Below are 18,157 nucleotides of genomic sequence, written 5' to 3'. Positions count from 1 at the left end.
AAGAAGCATTTGTAGCATTTCTATAAGATGAAATACATGGCATCATAGGATATCAGAGGAATTAACCGTTGTGGCGAGTCTAAAAGCTGCGCAGCGTAACCTTTATGTCTCGCAGGATTGAATTGAATTCGTCGGACGATTGATTCCACAATCCACCATCAATACCTAAAGCCATTAAAGGGCCACGATGAGATAGAGAGCTTAGAATTGATCATCTTCCATCGCATCAATCTCAGATCGTACACATTTTTAATGACTTGGCGAAAACTGGGAGAACTTATTTAAAAATGATTTGATGCATCTGTTGTATGGTCTAATTATTATATACTTCGCTCCCTGCAGAATATTTAATTTTAATTTATTCATAATTCAAGACAAGCCCTTAAAATATGTTCAAATTGCACACTATCACTATAGCAGGACATTAATGTATTCAAAGATTATCCCAATCCAATACAAGCGATTACCAAAAACAATTCAAAATTTTAAACGCAAAGGCGTAATAGATACAGAAGGCACTACTATCGTATAACTACAATTGTGACTTATAAGTAACACAATGAATTTTCTTTCTACGCTTTACGAATTACAAGTCAGCTCGTTAGCCATAAATTAAGAACATCAATATATCAGAGCAGTCGTGCTACAGACCGTAGCGACAAAAAAGCAAAATTAATCACTTGACAAATCAAAATGTTGCATATAACTCAACCAAACAGCGTGTTATATCCTTTTTTGCGCAAAAAAAATGCCTGTGGATCACTTCGTTTTCTAGTTTCCAACCAAGAAATCACCCAATGGGTTTACAAGAGAAAGGGCAGACGGTTGTCGATCACAAATAGCAAACAATCGCTTTAATAAAATTTATTTAAAGTATGAGAAGAATGTGTGTTGAATGGTGAAAAGGCGTTACGAAGTTTCTTTTGTTACGAAATAGTTTTTCTTTTTATTTGATACCTGCAGATTAGATTAGATTTGAAATGAACTCTGAGACAACTTCAATTCTTCGGAATCATTTTTATATATAGCTTAGCATACCTATCATTATAATAGTGCAACATAATCTTCCGCTCTCTCTCTCTCTCTCGGCGTGTGTCTCTTCGCTCTTGACATTTAATATTATTCGAAACGATTTTGCGAAATTTCTCTAGAAATATGAAAAAAAAAAAATTCAATTGCAAGCCAAGTATTTATAAACGTTAATGAATTTATAAACAAAACGAAGAACCCAAACAAATGTGCAATCGCGGCCAATTGTTAAAGAAATTAAGTCTAGCCGAGACTATGCAAGTGTGGAAACTAGCGCCCCATCAAAATAATTAAATTGATTTGAACAATAAAACGTAAGAAATGACACAAAAGTCTAATTAAAAATAATAAATAAAATGCCAATGTTTTGTTAATTCGTAATAATGTAAATACACATAAATGTATACATACGTATACTATTGCTGTACTGTCTCCGGGGTCAATTTCAAAAAAAATAATAACAGCAAAAAAGCACAATTAAAGAGAAGTGTGCGTGGACTCAGCTCGCGAAAAAAAAAATTTAATTGCTTAAACGGTTATAGACTTTGTCATTATTCGGATTCAGAGAAATGGTGGTCGCTTCTAAACTAAATCAAGTTTTTAGCTATGAATCGTGGATACACGCCATGTCCGGTGCGGCTGTAAGTTCTAGAATCATACAAACACACACACACATACATACATACATACACACATACACAAGCACTTAATTTAAAACATTAATATGATTGATATGGGGTCGTTTCATTTGTTTAGGGCGGTTGTTTAGCTATGTCAACTTTCTACCCCCTAGATACCGTGCGCTCTCGTTTACAGCGTAAGTTTGATTAAGATTTCTGCTTGATTTGTGTCTTTAATTTACATTAACCTCATTTGCAGTGGAGGATCCTGAAAGAAGCGGCAAGGCGCGCAGCACACTTAAAGTAATAAAAGAAATTGTCTTGGGTGAGGGTTTTCTATCGTTGTATCGCGGCCTGGGTCCTGTCTTACAAAGTTTATGCATTTCAAATTTTGTCTACTTTTATGCTTTTCATACTCTGAAAGCCCTTACCGCTGGTGGCAAAGGCAATGCGATTAATCAAAATGCTTTCAAAGATCTGCTGTTGGGCTCAATTGCTGGTGTCATTAATGTCCTTATGACCACACCGTTTTGGGTTGTTAACACTAGGCTGCGTATGCGTAATGTAACCGGCATTGCTGACGAGGTAAATAAACATTATAAAAACCTCCCAACTGGTCTACGGTACGTAGCGAAAACTGAAGGCATGAGAGGTTTATGGTCTGGTACTGCGCCTTCTTTGATTTTGGTTAGCAATCCAGCTCTACAATTTATGATGTACGAATTGTTAAAGCGCAACGCCTTGAAATTAAATAAAGGTGAAATTTCAAGCTTAGGATTCTTTTTAATCGGAGCTTTGGCCAAAGCCTTTGCCACTATCCTCACTTATCCGTTACAATTAGTACAAACTAAACAACGCCATCGCACAAATCAAACCTCGACAAATAACGACGCGTCCACATCTCAGCAGGCCAAGTGCGCACGTCGTAATGACACCGGCATGTTGCATATGGTAATGCAGATAATAAGAAATCAGGGTATTAAAGGCCTCTTTCGAGGCATGGAAGCGAAAATTCTGCAAACAGTTCTAACTGCTGCGCTTATGTTTATGGCGTACGAGAAGATTAACAACTCAGTCGGTTTGCTATTTAAGAAAACACCCGCTAAAGTTACTAAATAAAAAACAGTAGCTTGCGCACTGATCGCAGAAAACAAAGCCAACCCCATTAGTCATAGTAGATAAGGTTGCGGTAATGGAATGTTTGGATATGTTGCTCTTAAGTTCTTACAACCATTTAATTCATTTTAGCATTTGTCGGTAATTAAGATATTTTATAATTTTTAAGACATTCCTATATAAACTTGCCAATCACTTCTGTAAACTGTAGTAGCGAATTAAAAATTATATTTTATATATATATATATATATATATATATATATATAAGAAAAAATCTTTTCTTTATTACAACATTTTTTAATCCCAGACTCAATAGTACATTTCTTAGGCTTTAATATAATCCTAACTATCTGCAGCAATTTTTATGGCCTTTTTCGCATTACTGCCTTCCGTCTCGGCTAATCTCTTTTTGTCCTTATATACGATTTTCTCCTCCACTTTTTCGGCATTTTTAGCTTCAACAACCTCGCCGTCATTCGCAGCTTCTTTATCATCTTTCACTTCTGTATCGGTATTGTCCGGACATTCTTCAGCGCGAGCCAATTCTATTAAATTATATTTTTTATATCTCACATAATTATCCACTATTGATAAGCAACACAAGTTCTTGAGAAGTTGTATGAAAAACGTTTTCTTCGGATGTTTTAAATCTACTTTGTGGTCTGCATTTTTGGCATGAATCAAAGTGGCCAACTCTTTTATTAGGTTTTCTCTATCGATATTATGCTTGTAGCTTTTATTGTACACTATAGAAAATGTGGTTGGCTCCGTTTGGAAATATTTATCACAAATTCGCGCCGCGGCTTTAACAATACCTTCCTTACTGACAGAGCAAACGGCTTGTACAGGTATCAAGCGTGTAAGATAGCGGGACGCTTGCTTTTTAGTTTTTGCGATATCTTCAATAATATGTATGGCTAAAGGTACAGGATTTTCTAAAACGGTTTTGATAAAAACGCAATTAGACACTCCGGTTTCAACAACTTGGAAACGCCTCTTGACTTTTTCCTTAGTAGCTTTGATCTGTTTTTGCAAATCGTCCGCGATATCATTGCCGTCGTCCGTGCTACCCTCTTCTTCAATAACTGCATTGCTATCATGTCCCTTCTCATCCTTTTTACCATTCGGCTTGATCTCACCTTCGTCAGCCCCATACAATACATCAGCATATTGATTTAATATATTATAACATTCCTTAACGCAATCCCACTCGTTGCTATTACAAGTAGCTAGAAATCCGCGTTGACCGGATTCTAAAAATTGCTTCTTATGAGCCTTATAAGGTTTTTTTCTCTTATTATCTCTATACTGGATTTGCACTTTCCGTCTTTTAGCAGGCGGCGGCGCCATTTTTCGAGATGAAATTATGTGCGATATGTATAATTAACACAGCGTTGTACATCTCCGTTCTAAAAATGTCACAGACGTTAAAATACATACGTACAATAAATGCCAAATTTTTCTACTCAATAACAAAAGGCATTGAACAAAATTATAAACGATACAAACGTGTGCTAAGGTGGCTGTATTTTTTGCAAAACATCAGCTAGTTTGCAACTATGCCCTTAAAATACAACTATGAGGTAGCCATACAATCCAGAGAAAATACTAAAACGGACGGATGGACTCATTTAGATGACAATTATCAGATCGAGAATTACTTAAGAAGCTTCTGAGGCTCACTCAAGTACAGAAGACGCAGTTGTGCTTACCCTTTATATTATTATTTGTTTTAAAAAAAATCGATTATAATGAAAAGATTATTACACAAAACTAAAAAGTCGATTTCATACTATTTTCAGAATATTACTTATTTGTAATGGTTAAAACGAAAAAAGCGGATATATGATTACCTCTTTTCTTTTAAATAAAAATCTCCAGGCGATACCCATAGTAACAAAGGGTTGCAAGTCAAAAAAGTCTAAATTTTTTAAGTAATTGGCTGTGCTTCGTATGATAGCTGAAGTTGGCTGTGTTTAGAAGAAAAAAAAGTTTACATTATACGTCGGAGCATTCAATCTTTCCATTTTTAATCCGGCTTGCAAAGCGTTTGCATTAGAGAAGTTTTAACGCGAAATGACGCTGATTGTCGTCATCAAGTAATTTTCTCTGGACGTCGGCTAATCGACAGACATCCGAGATAATTAAAGTTGTTTTAGTAAAATTATTTAAGAAAAGGTAAAATTAAAGAATTTATTAAAACTTTTATGAGGATATTTTGCTAAAAAAATTAAGGCACATTCGTATCTCCAGAGTTATTAGAAATATCTTCACTTTGGTCGCATTTTTTATGTGCCATATTAATAACTGCTCATTTGCATCGTTTGGTGGCACTTAAATTCGTAACTGCCACCATGGAATTATAAGAGCAGTACACCAATCTAAACTTTGCGAGTTAAATTAATTTTTCCAATTTATATTACTATATTTTTATAGCCTTGGTTAACCATCATGTATTTATATAATTTGACTTTACAAAAGGCTACCGGCATTACACATGCAGTGCATGGCAATTTTTCCGGTAGCAAGCAACAAGAAGTACTGATATCACGTGGCAAATCCTTAGAATTGGTTAGGCCCGATTCGAATACCGGGAAAGTTCACACTTTGCTTTCGACTGAGGTATTTGGTTGCGTACGTTCTTTGATGGCGTTCCGTCTAACTGGCGGTAACAAAGGTAACTACAAATTGTCCATTAAAGTAAAAAGCACCAAATCACGAATGAATTTCTTAAAATTTCGAAGAAATTCATTGATCCTATATAAAATAGGAAACAGATTAGTGCCAGATAAAAAAAGTCTTGGCGTCGCATTTGATATGAGTTTTTGGTATCATATTGAATTGAAACTCTTGAGACACAATTCTTTCTTAAGATATTCTTAATACATTATATAAAAAAAACTTCGTAACTGATAGCTGTTACTGTTTATTGTAGATTACATTGTTGTTGGCTCGGATTCGGGCCGTATAGTGATTTTGGAATATAATCCTATTAAAAATAGTTTGGAAAGAGTTCACCAGGAGACTTTTGGTAAATCCGGATGCCGCCGCATCGTTCCTGGCCAATATTTGGCTATAGATCCTAAAGGTCGCGCTGTTATGATAGGTGCTGTAGAGAAGCAAAAATTAGCTTACATACTGAACCGTGATGCTCAGGCTAGATTAACTATATCATCACCTTTGGAAGCTCACAAGTCCAACACATTCACCTACCATATGGTCGGAGTTGATGTCGGTTTCGATAACCCTATGTTCGCTTGCTTAGAAATCGATTATGAGGAAGCTGATAACGATCCCACAGGTAAGATTTACTTCATATAGTCTATAAGTGAGCAAATGCGTTTGAAAACTACGAATTTATTTCGGCGAAAGGTGAGCTGAACGGGCGTTGTTAAAATTATCGGTTAATATTCGTAATGTGTGCAACGTGGTCGGCGCGATATAGCCTCAAATTTTAAGCCAATTCTTAAATTTAATGACTCAATTTATAGGTTATTCTAGAAGTTCACAAACTTTGTCGTATTAGAAAGTTCCCCATCTTCGCAGCTTTCAAATATTTTGAATTTTTCTCTTGCCGATTGATTAAAAAATTCATACGAATCTTGATTATGTAGATCATTTATTAATGGCAAGATCTGTCGTCCCGATTCTCTGCCGTTGTCTAGGTGAGAAAAGGAGATTTTTTTTTGAAATAGATATAAGAAAACTAAAGCTTTTCATCAGAAATGGAAAGAAAGATTATGACACGTCCTGGGCGAAAATTGTTAAGGGTTCCAGAGTTCAATAGTTCAATACATCATTAATAATTTTTGACTGCTAATATCTAATCAAACATGCCGTCATATAACAAACGCGATAATAGCTAGTAACACAAAATGCACGATAGGATAGATATTCATAAGCAAAATGGCATAGGTTTAGAAACGGCAGGTTTAGTTCAACTACGTCAAACTACAACACACACGCACGCAAACACAGGGAAGTGATGGGCAAGTAAAAAGCTTCCATCCCAAGTAATATCACTGATGAATCGTGAGAAGAAGAAGCAGAATTGTTCTCAAAATGGTTTCTCGTGCTTTTGATTTTACATTTTTCTGCTATTAACAAAGTTATATATGGTTAGAACGCATTCATATATTCCTCATTTTTTTGTGTATTCTTTAAGCGTTGGTAATAACATTACTAACTAATATCTTCCTGTGAACAGATACCTCCTTGGTGTCTGTTGCATTCGTATAAAATTTATTTACTCTTCACAACCTGCTTTTTCCTTATTTGGGGACTTTTCGAGTTGAGGGTCATACATAAATCGAATCGGGTGTTGGTTTAGTTAATACGGAATAATTCTTGGCACTTGTTAGACATGCCAGTAATTGAGAAAAATTACCATTAATTATTGGCCTTTACCAAGTGCTATAAAAAACTGTACAAAGTAACTTGAACCATTGGTATTTGTTTAAGAGTTTATTTTGCAAATACTTCACTGATGCGTTGCTTACAAATTGTAAAACTACACTCATTGACCAATTATTACTGTTATTATTAATAATATCGTATTGCTCGAGTTTAAATTCACGGATATAAAGAAAAAAAAAAAAAAAAAGCAGTCCAGAGGAGGAGCAGAAAAAATCATTTTTTAATATCGATCTTGGCTAATTATCGCGGAAATGAAAGAATTAAATCGTCAGTAGATCAAATAAGTAGGAAATTTGATTTTTCTTAAAACTAAATTAATTATGTTTATAAAATGTAATTTTATTTTATTAATAATGCACTGAATTTATATTATGATAACAGGTGAAGCAGCCGAACGCACTCAACAAACTTTGACATTTTACGAGCTGGATTTAGGCTTAAATCATGTGGTGCGAAAGTATTCTGAGCCATTAGAAGAACATGCGAATTTTCTTATATCTGTGCCGGGGGGTAATGATGGGCCGTCCGGCGTTCTAATTTGTTCTGAAAATTATTTAACTTATAAAAATTTGGGCGACCAACACGATATACGTTGCCCAATACCGAGACGTCGCAATGATCTAGATGATCCTGAACGTGGCATGATTTTTATATGTTCAGCTACCCACCGGACTAAAAGTATGTATTTCTTTTTGGTGCAAACCGAACAGGGTGACATTTTTAAGGTCACCCTTGAAACGGATGATGACGTTGTATCTGAAATCAAATTGAAATACTTTGACACTGTACCACCGGCTGTGTCCATGTGCGTTCTGAAGACTGGCTTTCTATTTGTGGCCTGTGAATTTGGTAATCATTATTTGTATCAGATAGCCCATCTCGGGGATGATGATGACGAACCGGAATTTAGTTCAGCCATGCCGCTTGAGGAGGGTGAAACTTTCTTTTTTGCTCCTAGACCTTTAAAAAATTTAGTGATAGTGGATGAAATGCCATCGTTTGCTCCTATTATCACCTCGCAAGTGGCTGACCTCGCTAATGAAGATACTCCGCAGGTCTATGTGTTGTGTGGTCGCGGGCCTAGATCTTCAATGCGTGTACTACGTCATGGATTGGAAGTTTCCGAAATGGCCGTTTCTGAATTGCCTGGTAATCCCAACGCTGTCTGGACTGTAAAGAAGAGGATCGATGGTGAGCTTTTTATTTATTTATTATTTTTTTTAATAAGTTTATATACTTCTTAAAATGCAAATGGATTGAGTTATGATTTAATCGTTGACTTCAATTCGTTTATATATTTATATCTATATTTGTGGTTTATACAATGTCAGAAAGATATTGATAACGAAAGAAGCAACTGGTGTTTTTTCTATTTAATTTATTATATTGTTGCATCTAAGTAGGGGGATTCGCTATTCTGTGTGATTTTAAAAACAGCACAAAACAAAATCAAACACCAGTTCTTTTTTATATATTTCAGGCTATTGATACTCTTGTGTGTGTGCACGTGACCGTTGCGAACGGTATGGTTTCTGTGTTCAAATTAGAAAAACACGCACAAGAGTGTACTGTTTCCACTACTCTGCCTTCATACACTCACACACTTTCTACTACTGTTTCCCGTTCTTATGAAAAAGTAAAAAAATTGTTCTAAAAAATCCCAGTCCATCATGTTATAGGTAAGGCAATGCTTTTATGAAAGCAATTAATAAAAGCAACAGACACTACAAACACCGAATTTATATACAATATATATACGAATTTATTTATCAAATATATTCAAATTTTTCACTTGCACATGATGTTGAGTAATTTTATACTCCGTGTTTCATCTGAATTAATTTGATGAAAGACTTTAATAAGCTGACTGCAAGTGAAACAAGTGAAATATCCATCCCATAGAACAGTGTTCTATCGCAACGTGTGTTGTATATAGTTATAATTATATTATTATTATTTTTTGTTTCCTTCATTTAGATGAATACGACGCGTATATAATTGTTTCATTCGTAAATGCTACTTTGGTTTTAAGTATCGGTGAGACGGTTGAAGAAGTGACGGATAGCGGCTTTCTTGGCACCACACCGACTCTGTGTTGTGCCTCTTTGGGTGAGGATGCCTTGGTTCAAGTGTACCCAGACGGCATACGTCATATACGTTCAGATAAACGTGTAAACGAGTGGCGAGCGCCTGGTAAAAAATCTATTACTAAATGTGCTGTGAATCAACGTCAAGTTGTTATCACCCTGTCTGGCCGAGAGTTGGTTTATTTTGAAATGGACGCGGTACGTATTATGTACGAGTAGCACTTTATTTCATTAATTTAATAAATTATCCTTAAGTTTCTAATGATGACTAACATTAGCGAAGAATGATCATGTTTTACGGAACTTTGTGTCCTGCAGTGCTGAACTATTTTTTCATGTCAAATTTATTGTTTTTTTTTTTAACTCAACGATAACTTAAACGCGCGGTGTTTTTTCTTATTTTAGACGGGTGAACTCAATGAGTATACAGAACGTTCGGAAATGCCTGCCGAAATTATGTGCATGGCTCTGGGCACCGTGCCCGAAGGTGAACAACGTTCATGGTTTTTGGCTGTTGGCTTGGCAGATAATACTGTGCGTATTATTTCTTTGGATCCCAATGATTGCTTGTCGCCCTGTTCAATGCAAGCGTTGCCCTCCCCTGCTGAATCGTTGTGTCTGGTTGAGATGGGTCAAACTGATAGTAGCGTTAGTGGTGGTGGGCAAAATGCCAATGAAGAGGTTGGTGAAAGGACGAACGTCTCAAAAGGTACGATTTACCTAAACATTGGCTTGAGCAATGGGGTTTTGCTACGCACTGTATTGGATCCTGTATCGGGTGATCTAGCTGATACTCGTACGCGGTATTTGGGTTCTCGGCCTGTCAAACTATTTCGTATAAAAATGCAAGCTGCTGAAGCGGTGTTGGCTATGTCAAGCCGTACGTGGCTCTCTTATTATTACCAAAATCGTTTTCATCTAACTCCTTTATCCTATGAGACGTTGGAATATGCTTCAGGCTTTTCAAGCGAACAATGTAATGAGGGTATTGTAGCAATATCAACGAATACGTTGCGTATTTTGGCATTAGAAAAACTGGGAGCGGTTTTTAATCAAGTGTCTTTCGCTCTCGATTATACACCCCGTACATTCGTAATACATCCCGATACGGGTCGCATAATTATAGCTGAAACGGACCATAACGCCTATACCGAGGAAACAAAAAATGCTCGTAAGCAACAAATGGCAGAGGAAATGCGTATGGCTGCGGGCGAAGAGGAGCGTGAGCTCGCCAATGAGATGGCTAGTGCATTCATCAATGAAGTTTTACCGGAGGACGTGTTCTCCGCCCCGAAGGCCGGCGTGGGCTTGTGGGCGTCTCAAATACGTGCTATAGATCCCATCCAGGGTCAGACTTTGTTCAAAGTACCTTTAAGCCAAAATGAAGCCATTATGTCTATGGCTGTACTCAAATTCTCTATAACGTCTGACGGCCGTTATTACTTAGCGGTTGGAATAGCCAAAGAATTAATGCTTAACCCACGCATTACGAATGGCGGGTTTATTGATATTTACAAAATTGATCCCACCTGTTCGCAGTTAGAATTCGTGCATCGTACTGAATTAGAAGAGGTGCCTGGCGCGTTGTGCAGTTTTCACGGACGCTTATTGGCTGGTTGTGGTCGTGTCCTACGCATTTACGATTTGGGAAAGAAGAAATTGTTACGAAAATGTGAAAATAAACATATTCCCTATCAGATTGTTAATATAATGTCGATGGGTCATCGTGTGTACGTTTCGGACGTGCAGGAATCTGTATTCTTTATACGGTACAAACGAGCGGAAAATCAATTGATTATTTTTGCCGATGACACTCATCCACGTTGGATTACAGCTACCACTCTGTTAGATTATGATTCCATAGCTATTGGCGATAAATTTGGCAACATGAGTATACAACGTTTGCCACATTCTGTAACCGACGATGTTGACGAAGATCCCACTGGAACTAAAAGCTTATGGGATCGTGGTCTTTTGTCAGGAGCTTCCCAGAAATCCGAGAACATATGCTCATTTCACGTGGGTGAAGTTATTATGTCGCTGCAAAAGGCCACTCTTATACCGGGCGGTTCGGAATCTTTAATTTATACCACGCTCAGCGGTACGGTAGGAGCTTTTGTACCTTTCACCAGCCGAGAGGACTTTGATTTTTTCCAGCATCTGGAAATGCATATGCGTAATGAAAATCCACCCCTTTGTGGTCGTGATCATCTGAGCTATCGTAGCGCTTATTATACAGTAAAGAACATCATTGATGGCGATCTTTGCGAACAGTATTTGTCAATAGACCCCACAAAACAGAAAAGCATAGCAGCCGATATGTTCCGCACACCGAATCAGGTGTGCAAGAAACTTGAAGATATACGCACCCGCTATGCATTTTAAGGTTAGTTTGACCTACTAATTGTTCGATAATAATAAAAAACATGATGACTTCTTATTTTACCTTGGGACACCTATGATTGAGTTGTGATTAGTGTAAATGTTAAGTGAAACTGACTAGTTATATAAGCCTCACTTTTTTTTTAATTTCTATAGGAGCAAAAAGTTATTAATCTTTTTTCTTTTCGTCTTGTAGATGGTAATAACGATACGTAGCCAACTCGAACTTAAGGTAAGCTCATCAAATACTCTCCATTTAAAGATATGTGTTGTGCCCTATGTTTTTTATACCCATCATCGAGAAGTTGAGCAATTTTGTCAAAACGTTAATCCTTCGCCTGTCCGTCGGCCAGCCTGTGTGCCTCTTTATCGTACACATTCTCCTAGTCATAATAATTAAGGCGTCACATTTGATAAAAAGACTGGAAATCCTTATACACACGTTACAGTAAAATGTAAGTTTGCGTTTATGCGACTCGTTACGCTAGTACAACGATGAACATGTACATGTAATATTCTGTGGATGATTTCATAGTGACTGTAAAAAAAAAGCCACGTAACTTTTATGCAATATAGCAGAGTAACAAAAGTTCTGCTTTATTTTTTAAATAAATGTGATGAGTATAGAAAAGAGATTATGGGCCAGAGAGGCGAACATATTTAATTTTCCCACTTTTTATTTTGCAGATATTATTGGTAATAATGAGAAAGTTGCGCACTTTCTATCAGGACCGAGGCGTTTTGAATGAAAATATATAATTTAACGTAAGTGTTTTTCATTTTCATTAAATACCCACCACAACACTCCACAGTAGTTCAGGTTACCTGTACATACATTCTCGATTTTCGTCAGCTTGTTTCAGAATTTTTATTTATTAACTCAACTTCATCCAAAGTTAAGGTCGAAACAAACACTATTGGACTGTAAATTCTTAGTTACGCTAAATTGCGTGTTGAATGTCTATATATCTGGAAAAATAGCAGTTCAATTGGACAACAGCCGGGTAGTTTTTGCTTTTTGTTTTAAGCTTGTCTCCAAGCTCAGAGCTTATCTAAAAAAATTCACGTTGCTTAGGCAAGAAAAAGGAAGTTTTTGGAAAGCAGGTGGCGGCATCTCTTATAGTTGCTAATTTAACGAATACGATTTTTAAGGTGGTTTGTTTGTGGTGGGTATACAAAATCTATTTTTTTTTTTTTTTTTTTACCTAAAATGATGCTGTTAAATGATATGTTAGACTAACGAATTTGCATTGATTAAAAACTGGAAAAACTGATTATTAAATTATTTTTATGGATTTATTTTTGTTTTTTTTTGTTTTTTTTTGTTTTTTTTTTCTTTCATAAACAAATATTTTTAACATCAATATGCATATGTACTTTTCTCTTATAGAACTGCATCTTATCCATTTTTAACTATTTCATCATCATATTGCGGTAAGCCTTCTTCTTTTAATTATAATATTTTGACTTTTTTTTTTTTTTTTGTCATATTAGACAACGAACATTTTTATTAGTATGAAATGAAATTTATATTTAAACTTTTTCCAAAATATACCAAGTATTATTCATTTCTTATTTTTAATTCTTTTCAGATCATTCGTGTAGATTAAATGTAAATTGATTAATTTAGTGGTAAAGATAATTAGAAATAAGTTTAGCTTAAGTTTTTTGTACATTCATCTCAAAAAAACAACCACACTCATAAACTGCCCATTAATCAATAATTTGAAATCATTTAGTTTTCAAGTAAGCATATTTAAGTGTAGAATAATTTCAAACCATAAAGGCTTGAATCTTAAAAAAGGAGATCTTGGCAAGCGAGTTCTTAAGAGGAAAGAAACATGTAAGAAATATTGACACCTTTTGTTTGCATTGTAATGCATTTCCCTTATATAAGGGCAGCAAAGAGCGTCTTCTTCTTTTAAAAGAGTTTGGAAGAAGAGAGAGAGAGATGGCATCACTTTTATAAATCATCAATTTTGTTTATTTTAAAAAGATTCAGGCCTTCATAGTTTATAGTATAGAGACTTTAAGAACAAGTAGTTGGACATCTTCGGTATTCGTGTTGCAAAAAAATTGCCACAAATATTAAATATGTATTTCTTGCCTAACACACACGTTAATAACCTGCATAGCCATTTTGACACAACACAATGTTAGTTGAAGTGCTGTTGTTTTTCTTTTTAATGAGGCAAGATTACGAATCAACTATACACGTGTAGCCTTTTGCGGTACGCGTATGCTTATTTTAGAATTATCTCATGTAAAATATTTATTCGCATAACATAATGTTCAATAAACTCATGGAATCCAAACAGTCAAGCTATGAACGGTTTAATTGAAATTTTTTAAAGCAACTTTTTTAAAACGAACAAAGCATGATGATGGACAATATAGAAAAGGTGATGAGCAATTTCTCGCCCTACAGACTTTCGGGACGACATCACAAATAGTATGTTCCTGGTCGGTGTTTGTTTGAGTAAAAACCCATTGTAAGCAAAAAGATGAAACACCTCGCTCTGACCTGCTTACCATTACTAATTTTAGCTACTATGGCATATATAAAATTAAAAGATCATTTACTTTCCTGTATATACTCTGCCATCATGCTAATGGGCCATATAGCATTCATTCTATTTCTGGCCTTCCCTTAAGGGTAGGTTAATGACTTCCGGCAACATTTTCGCCTACCACACATGCCAAAGAGAGCAAAATAGCCGGCCGGTATATAGTATACAGTAACTTCCGTTTTTTTTTTTTTCGCTGAGACATTTACTTTACTTTCGTTGAATAACAAAATTATAGTATTATGTATTCGCCACTATTATGTATGGTCTTCTTCGATCTTTCTGGCAGCTTATCAAATCCTTCCTTCTTGTAAAATGTGTTTGGTTTGCACCTGAAGAAATTTTCGACAGCTTGATTGATTTGCTTTTTAGAATTGGAGGTTTTCCCATTCAAAAGGTTTTGTAAGGAACAGAAAACTTGGTAGTCTATGGGGGCAATGTTCGTAGATTAAGATGGGCGTGGTAAGATAGACCATCCAAGGTCAAGAATTTTTTTTCGAGGCAAGCTTGTTGTATGCGGCTGCGCATTGTCGTGTCGCCTCTAACATTAGTTCTTGTGGCAACAGCGGAATTGTTTGTCCTTTTGGAAAGCATAGAAAGCTACGATAAATGAGATTCTCATTTATTTTTACAAACGGTGAACGACAAAGCGTGTGCTGCCTTCTGTAATGCAAAACAAAGAGAATAAGAGACTGGTTCATGTCGTGTCGTCGGGACGTTACAATGCCTCTAGAACCGTCGGCAACCGTCTAGTTCAATTGATGACCACCAAAAATCGGTCGCCGGGTTATTATAGATAGGTAAGCCTTAAACCCATCTTTGCCATTGACTGTGCGACTCTCAAAAAGGTGAGGGTTTCGGCACCTCTATGTTCACCCATTAGGGATCGCATAGGATCATCTTAATGTATTTTATTGTATATACGAATAAAATAAAAAACATTTTCAGGAAACTATATTTGTATTCATCTGCTGAACACAAAATATCTTCTAACGAGAATGAAAATTTCATGTTCGCTTTTCTGGCTGAGTTGGGAAATATTTTGTTATTGGTTAAATCAAAAACTTTGCAAATAATCTCCAGCGAGGAGCAAATAAAACTTTTTTTCGTGTGGGGCCGAAACGAACTGTTGACTATGGTTCTCACAATCCAACATTTTTTACACTCATCTATCGCATACTCGTCTACACAAATGAACAAACAAGTTTTCAAGACTCAGTTCTTTAGTTTCGATCTTTGGACTAAGCACTTATAGGATTTCAGAGTCAAATATTCCAAGTTTGAATTCGCTTCTGGGCTATACCGCTGGCAAATTGATGTCTGTCAGACCTTCTTCAACGCAAGATTTAAGCGGAGAATGAAAAGTTGCTACATCGTGCGCTTGTGGCGAGCCTCGTTATTAATGGTATAATTGGTTTTGACGGCGGTAGAGTTCTTGTTGTCACTCTTCTCAATATTCTTATTATCCTCGTCTATATTCATACACAATATCTACACTTGTAATTTTTTCTTCCAAGTTTTTGGTCCAGTTGCCACATACCCTATCTGTTATTATAAAATGTCCTATTTAGTTATATTTTTATTTTTTAAAGTATATGAAACAAATATATCTTTTCTAAATGCATTCGTTGTTCGTCGTTTTTCACCTCTCAACCATACTGTTGCACTCGTTGTGCGATTGGTAAGTCTTTCCGACATTATAATATTGGATTTTTAAAACAACTAACTATTAACTGGCAATGCATTAAGTGCCACAAAAATTATTATTAATTGTCGGATGACTTGAACACCTTTATGTTTTCACTGTAATTAGAGGCATTCTATGATTTTACTCTTGAGTGTATAGGAGATTTCAACCTCTTGAAATTTGTTCTTAAGCTCTTGTATAATATGTTTTGTCTCTTCGTTGGTAGTGGTAAGTTTTAGTGCTCTTAGAACATGTTTGACAATACAAGCGTAGAGTTGTCTGTTATCAAGGTCAGTTAAGGTAAACCTTCGACCATTGTCGCAGTAACTAATGTTTTTATAAAAGCGTATTGTGCAAACAACTCCATAATTTTGTTTATCGAGGAAGAAGAGGAGGCAACAATTTGTATTGTTTTAAAAATCTCTATCAACACGTTTTGAAAGAGGCAGCTCCACTAAAGAAAATAGAACTTAGTGTGTTTATTGGTCCAGCGAAATCAATTTGTATACGACTCGTTGTTGATGACTTTGGTTGTTGGTGTCCAAGGAATTAATGTGCTTCGTTTAGGACTCGATACGGTTGCTCTTAACGTAATCCAAGTATATGCAGCAAGCAAGTTTTCAATTTCAGTGTCTAGACCTGGCCAACGAACATATGACTGAGCTTGGAGACTTGCCTCTCACTATTTCAAAGGGCGGGGCTCATGCAGGGCATCCAAAATTGGTTTCCAACGGCCAGAATGGTCAGAATGATTACTCTATAACCTCATAAAATGCAGTCGTTTTCGACGGCTAATGAAGTCTGTTTTTGCTCGGAAGGATGTCAAGAGAGATAATGGAAATCGTTGGATCGCGCGTTTTCGCGAGCGACATCTTTACAAGTTTATTTGTTTGATTTGTTTAATATTATTTATTCAATTCAATAAAATTGATGCAAGTTGTTTATTCAGCTGTTCCAGAACAAATAATATAAGGCGTTGTGAAGAACTCATGAGCAGTGTCCTCATCCTTTGAAGACGCTATATTACGCATGTGTAATGAAAAGCAGACACAGGGTTAACGAACATTTACAAATACGCGCTGGCGCCACAGAAGGCAGCCTCTTAATAATGGTTTACGACCTTCTCCCAAGGTGAATGAGTTTCCTAACAGGTATTGTGCTTCAAGCTTCGTTAAAAAAATATAATCGCCAAAGCTTCTACTTCAATTATGCTATAACTTTTTTAGGTTAGTTATCCTAGAAATGAAAGCAATGGATCGTCTACTTCGTTCAGGAAAATTAGGAGGCAATATCTCTACTAGTTAAGTATTGGAAGCATAGGTGCTTAGAACTATGATCAAGTTAGGGTTAGACGTTATGTCGTTGTGTTGATCGCTTTTTATTGTGCCATAAGCCAATCCGACAAACTTTGGTTCACTCAAAAAGTAAAAGTTTATATAGGAGCTTCATTTTGCAAGAAAAGGCTTTCATGGTTTTTAAACCAATATACTCTTAATGGCGTAACATTTTTTAGGAATCTGTGCGACAATTTATCAATTACAAAACCTAAATAAATTTCGACTGATTTTGCAAATCCAACAAACAAAAACACAGTGGGCAACGCTCCATCATTAAATACACTACACCAATGCGCTTAGTACAGACTTGGGGCTGTTTTTATCGCTAGGCCTGACTAGCCAAAAAAAATAAAGAAATAAAAAAATATCTATATAAAAAAGGAATACGACTTATGTCGAACGTGCTTTGATCTTAATATCCATTAAACTACCCATATCCTATAACTAACTTGGTTTTAATTCCTAATTTGGTTATTTCTGTGGATGATGTTTTTAAAGGGTTGAGCTCTCTAAAATATAGTTGTGCGCCTGGACCCGATGGAATTCCATCCATGTGTACTTAAATCTTGCACTGTCGAGTTATATGGTGTTATCTCGAAGATTTTTAACAAGCCCTTGAATTCAGGTGTTTTCCCTTTGTGTTGGAAGACTTGTTTCCTTATTCCTATTAACAAAAGTGGTAGTAGGCAACTTGTAGAGAACTAGAGAGGCATTGCCAAGTTGAGTGTCTTGCCTAAACTGTTCGAGCGAATTGTGGCTCAGCATATAGCCTTTCCATGAAATTGTATATTTCTCCTTTCCAGCATGGTTTTCGAAAGGGAAGATCTACGGTGACCAATCTGTTAGAGTTTACTTCTCATGTTTTCAAGACCTTTTCTAGTGATTCTCGCACTGATGTCATTTACGCTGACTTTA

At 36.0% G+C, this 18,157-nt stretch overlaps 3 protein-coding genes across 5 annotated transcripts; 2 read left to right on the top strand and 1 right to left on the bottom strand.

Annotated features, from left to right (window-relative positions):
• The first annotated feature begins 646 nt into the window (after nucleotides 1-646).
• Nucleotides 647-2,954, top strand: LOC119631467 (peroxisomal membrane protein PMP34). Its single transcript, XM_038023692.1, has 3 exons — nucleotides 647-1,670; nucleotides 1,786-1,846; nucleotides 1,909-2,954. Exons 1-3 carry the CDS (start codon nucleotides 1,599-1,601, stop codon nucleotides 2,766-2,768), a joined length of 993 nt encoding a protein of 330 aa, XP_037879620.1. The 5' UTR covers nucleotides 647-1,598; the 3' UTR covers nucleotides 2,769-2,954.
• Nucleotides 2,955-3,058: 104 nt separating this feature from the next.
• Nucleotides 3,059-4,542, bottom strand: LOC119631766 (THUMP domain-containing protein 1 homolog). Of its 2 annotated transcripts, none has more exons than XM_038024260.1 (2): nucleotides 4,479-4,542; nucleotides 3,059-4,175 (listed from the first exon to the last, which is right to left on the bottom strand). In XM_038024260.1, exon 2 carries the CDS (start codon nucleotides 4,114-4,116, stop codon nucleotides 3,109-3,111), a length of 1,008 nt encoding a protein of 335 aa, XP_037880188.1. In that variant the 5' UTR covers nucleotides 4,117-4,175; nucleotides 4,479-4,542; the 3' UTR covers nucleotides 3,059-3,108. The 2 variants fall into 2 exon arrangements, with proteins under 2 accessions (XP_037880188.1, XP_037880187.1); XM_038024259.1 differs by lacking the exon at nucleotides 4,479-4,542 and adding an exon at nucleotides 4,276-4,354.
• A 253-nt stretch (nucleotides 4,543-4,795) lies between these two features.
• Nucleotides 4,796-17,742, top strand: LOC119645170 (splicing factor 3B subunit 3). Of its 2 annotated transcripts, XM_038045147.1 has the most exons (10): nucleotides 4,796-4,944; nucleotides 5,203-5,443; nucleotides 5,702-6,067; nucleotides 7,564-8,373; nucleotides 9,160-9,467; nucleotides 9,675-11,655; nucleotides 11,848-11,883; nucleotides 12,339-12,416; nucleotides 13,042-13,085; nucleotides 13,244-17,742. In XM_038045147.1, the coding sequence occupies exons 2-6, from the start codon at nucleotides 5,218-5,220 to the stop codon at nucleotides 11,652-11,654; spliced, it is 3,690 nt and encodes a 1,229-aa protein (XP_037901075.1). In that variant the 5' UTR covers nucleotides 4,796-4,944; nucleotides 5,203-5,217; the 3' UTR covers nucleotide 11,655; nucleotides 11,848-11,883; nucleotides 12,339-12,416; nucleotides 13,042-13,085; nucleotides 13,244-17,742. The 2 variants fall into 2 exon arrangements, with proteins under 2 accessions (XP_037901075.1, XP_037901076.1); XM_038045148.1 differs by lacking the exons at nucleotides 9,675-11,655; nucleotides 11,848-11,883; nucleotides 12,339-12,416; nucleotides 13,042-13,085; nucleotides 13,244-17,742 and adding an exon at nucleotides 8,663-8,861 and having other exon boundaries at nucleotides 9,160-9,250.
• The last annotated feature ends 415 nt before the right edge of the window (nucleotides 17,743-18,157 follow it).

The sequence above is a fragment of the Glossina fuscipes genome, unplaced genomic scaffold, assembly GCF_014805625.2.
Source record: "Glossina fuscipes isolate IAEA_lab_2018 unplaced genomic scaffold, Yale_Gfus_2 1, whole genome shotgun sequence".
NCBI lineage: Eukaryota > Metazoa > Arthropoda > Insecta > Diptera > Glossinidae > Glossina > Glossina fuscipes.
Note: the sequence above shows the minus strand (reverse complement) of the source record. Positions and strands in the feature narration are given on the sequence as shown.

Excerpts from the sequence above, each read along its gene's own strand:
- LOC119631467 (XM_038023692.1), top strand. The coding sequence starts at position 1,599 with ATGGTGGTCGCTTCTAAACTAAATCAAGTTTTTAGCTATGAATCGTGG. Across the intron at positions 1,671-1,785 it reads ACGCCATGTCCGGTGCGGCT|GGCGGTTGTTTAGCTATGTC; the intron begins GTAAGTTCTAGA and ends TCATTTGTTTAG. Across the intron at positions 1,847-1,908 it reads CGTGCGCTCTCGTTTACAGC|TGGAGGATCCTGAAAGAAGC; the intron begins GTAAGTTTGATT and ends CCTCATTTGCAG.
- LOC119631766 (XM_038024260.1), bottom strand. The coding sequence starts at position 4,116 with ATGGCGCCGCCGCCTGCTAAAAGACGGAAAGTGCAAATCCAGTATAGA.
- LOC119645170 (XM_038045147.1), top strand. The coding sequence starts at position 5,218 with ATGTATTTATATAATTTGACTTTACAAAAGGCTACCGGCATTACACAT. Across the intron at positions 5,444-5,701 it reads TCTAACTGGCGGTAACAAAG|ATTACATTGTTGTTGGCTCG; the intron begins GTAACTACAAAT and ends TGTTTATTGTAG. Across the intron at positions 8,374-9,159 it reads TGTAAAGAAGAGGATCGATG|ATGAATACGACGCGTATATA; the intron begins GTGAGCTTTTTA and ends TCCTTCATTTAG.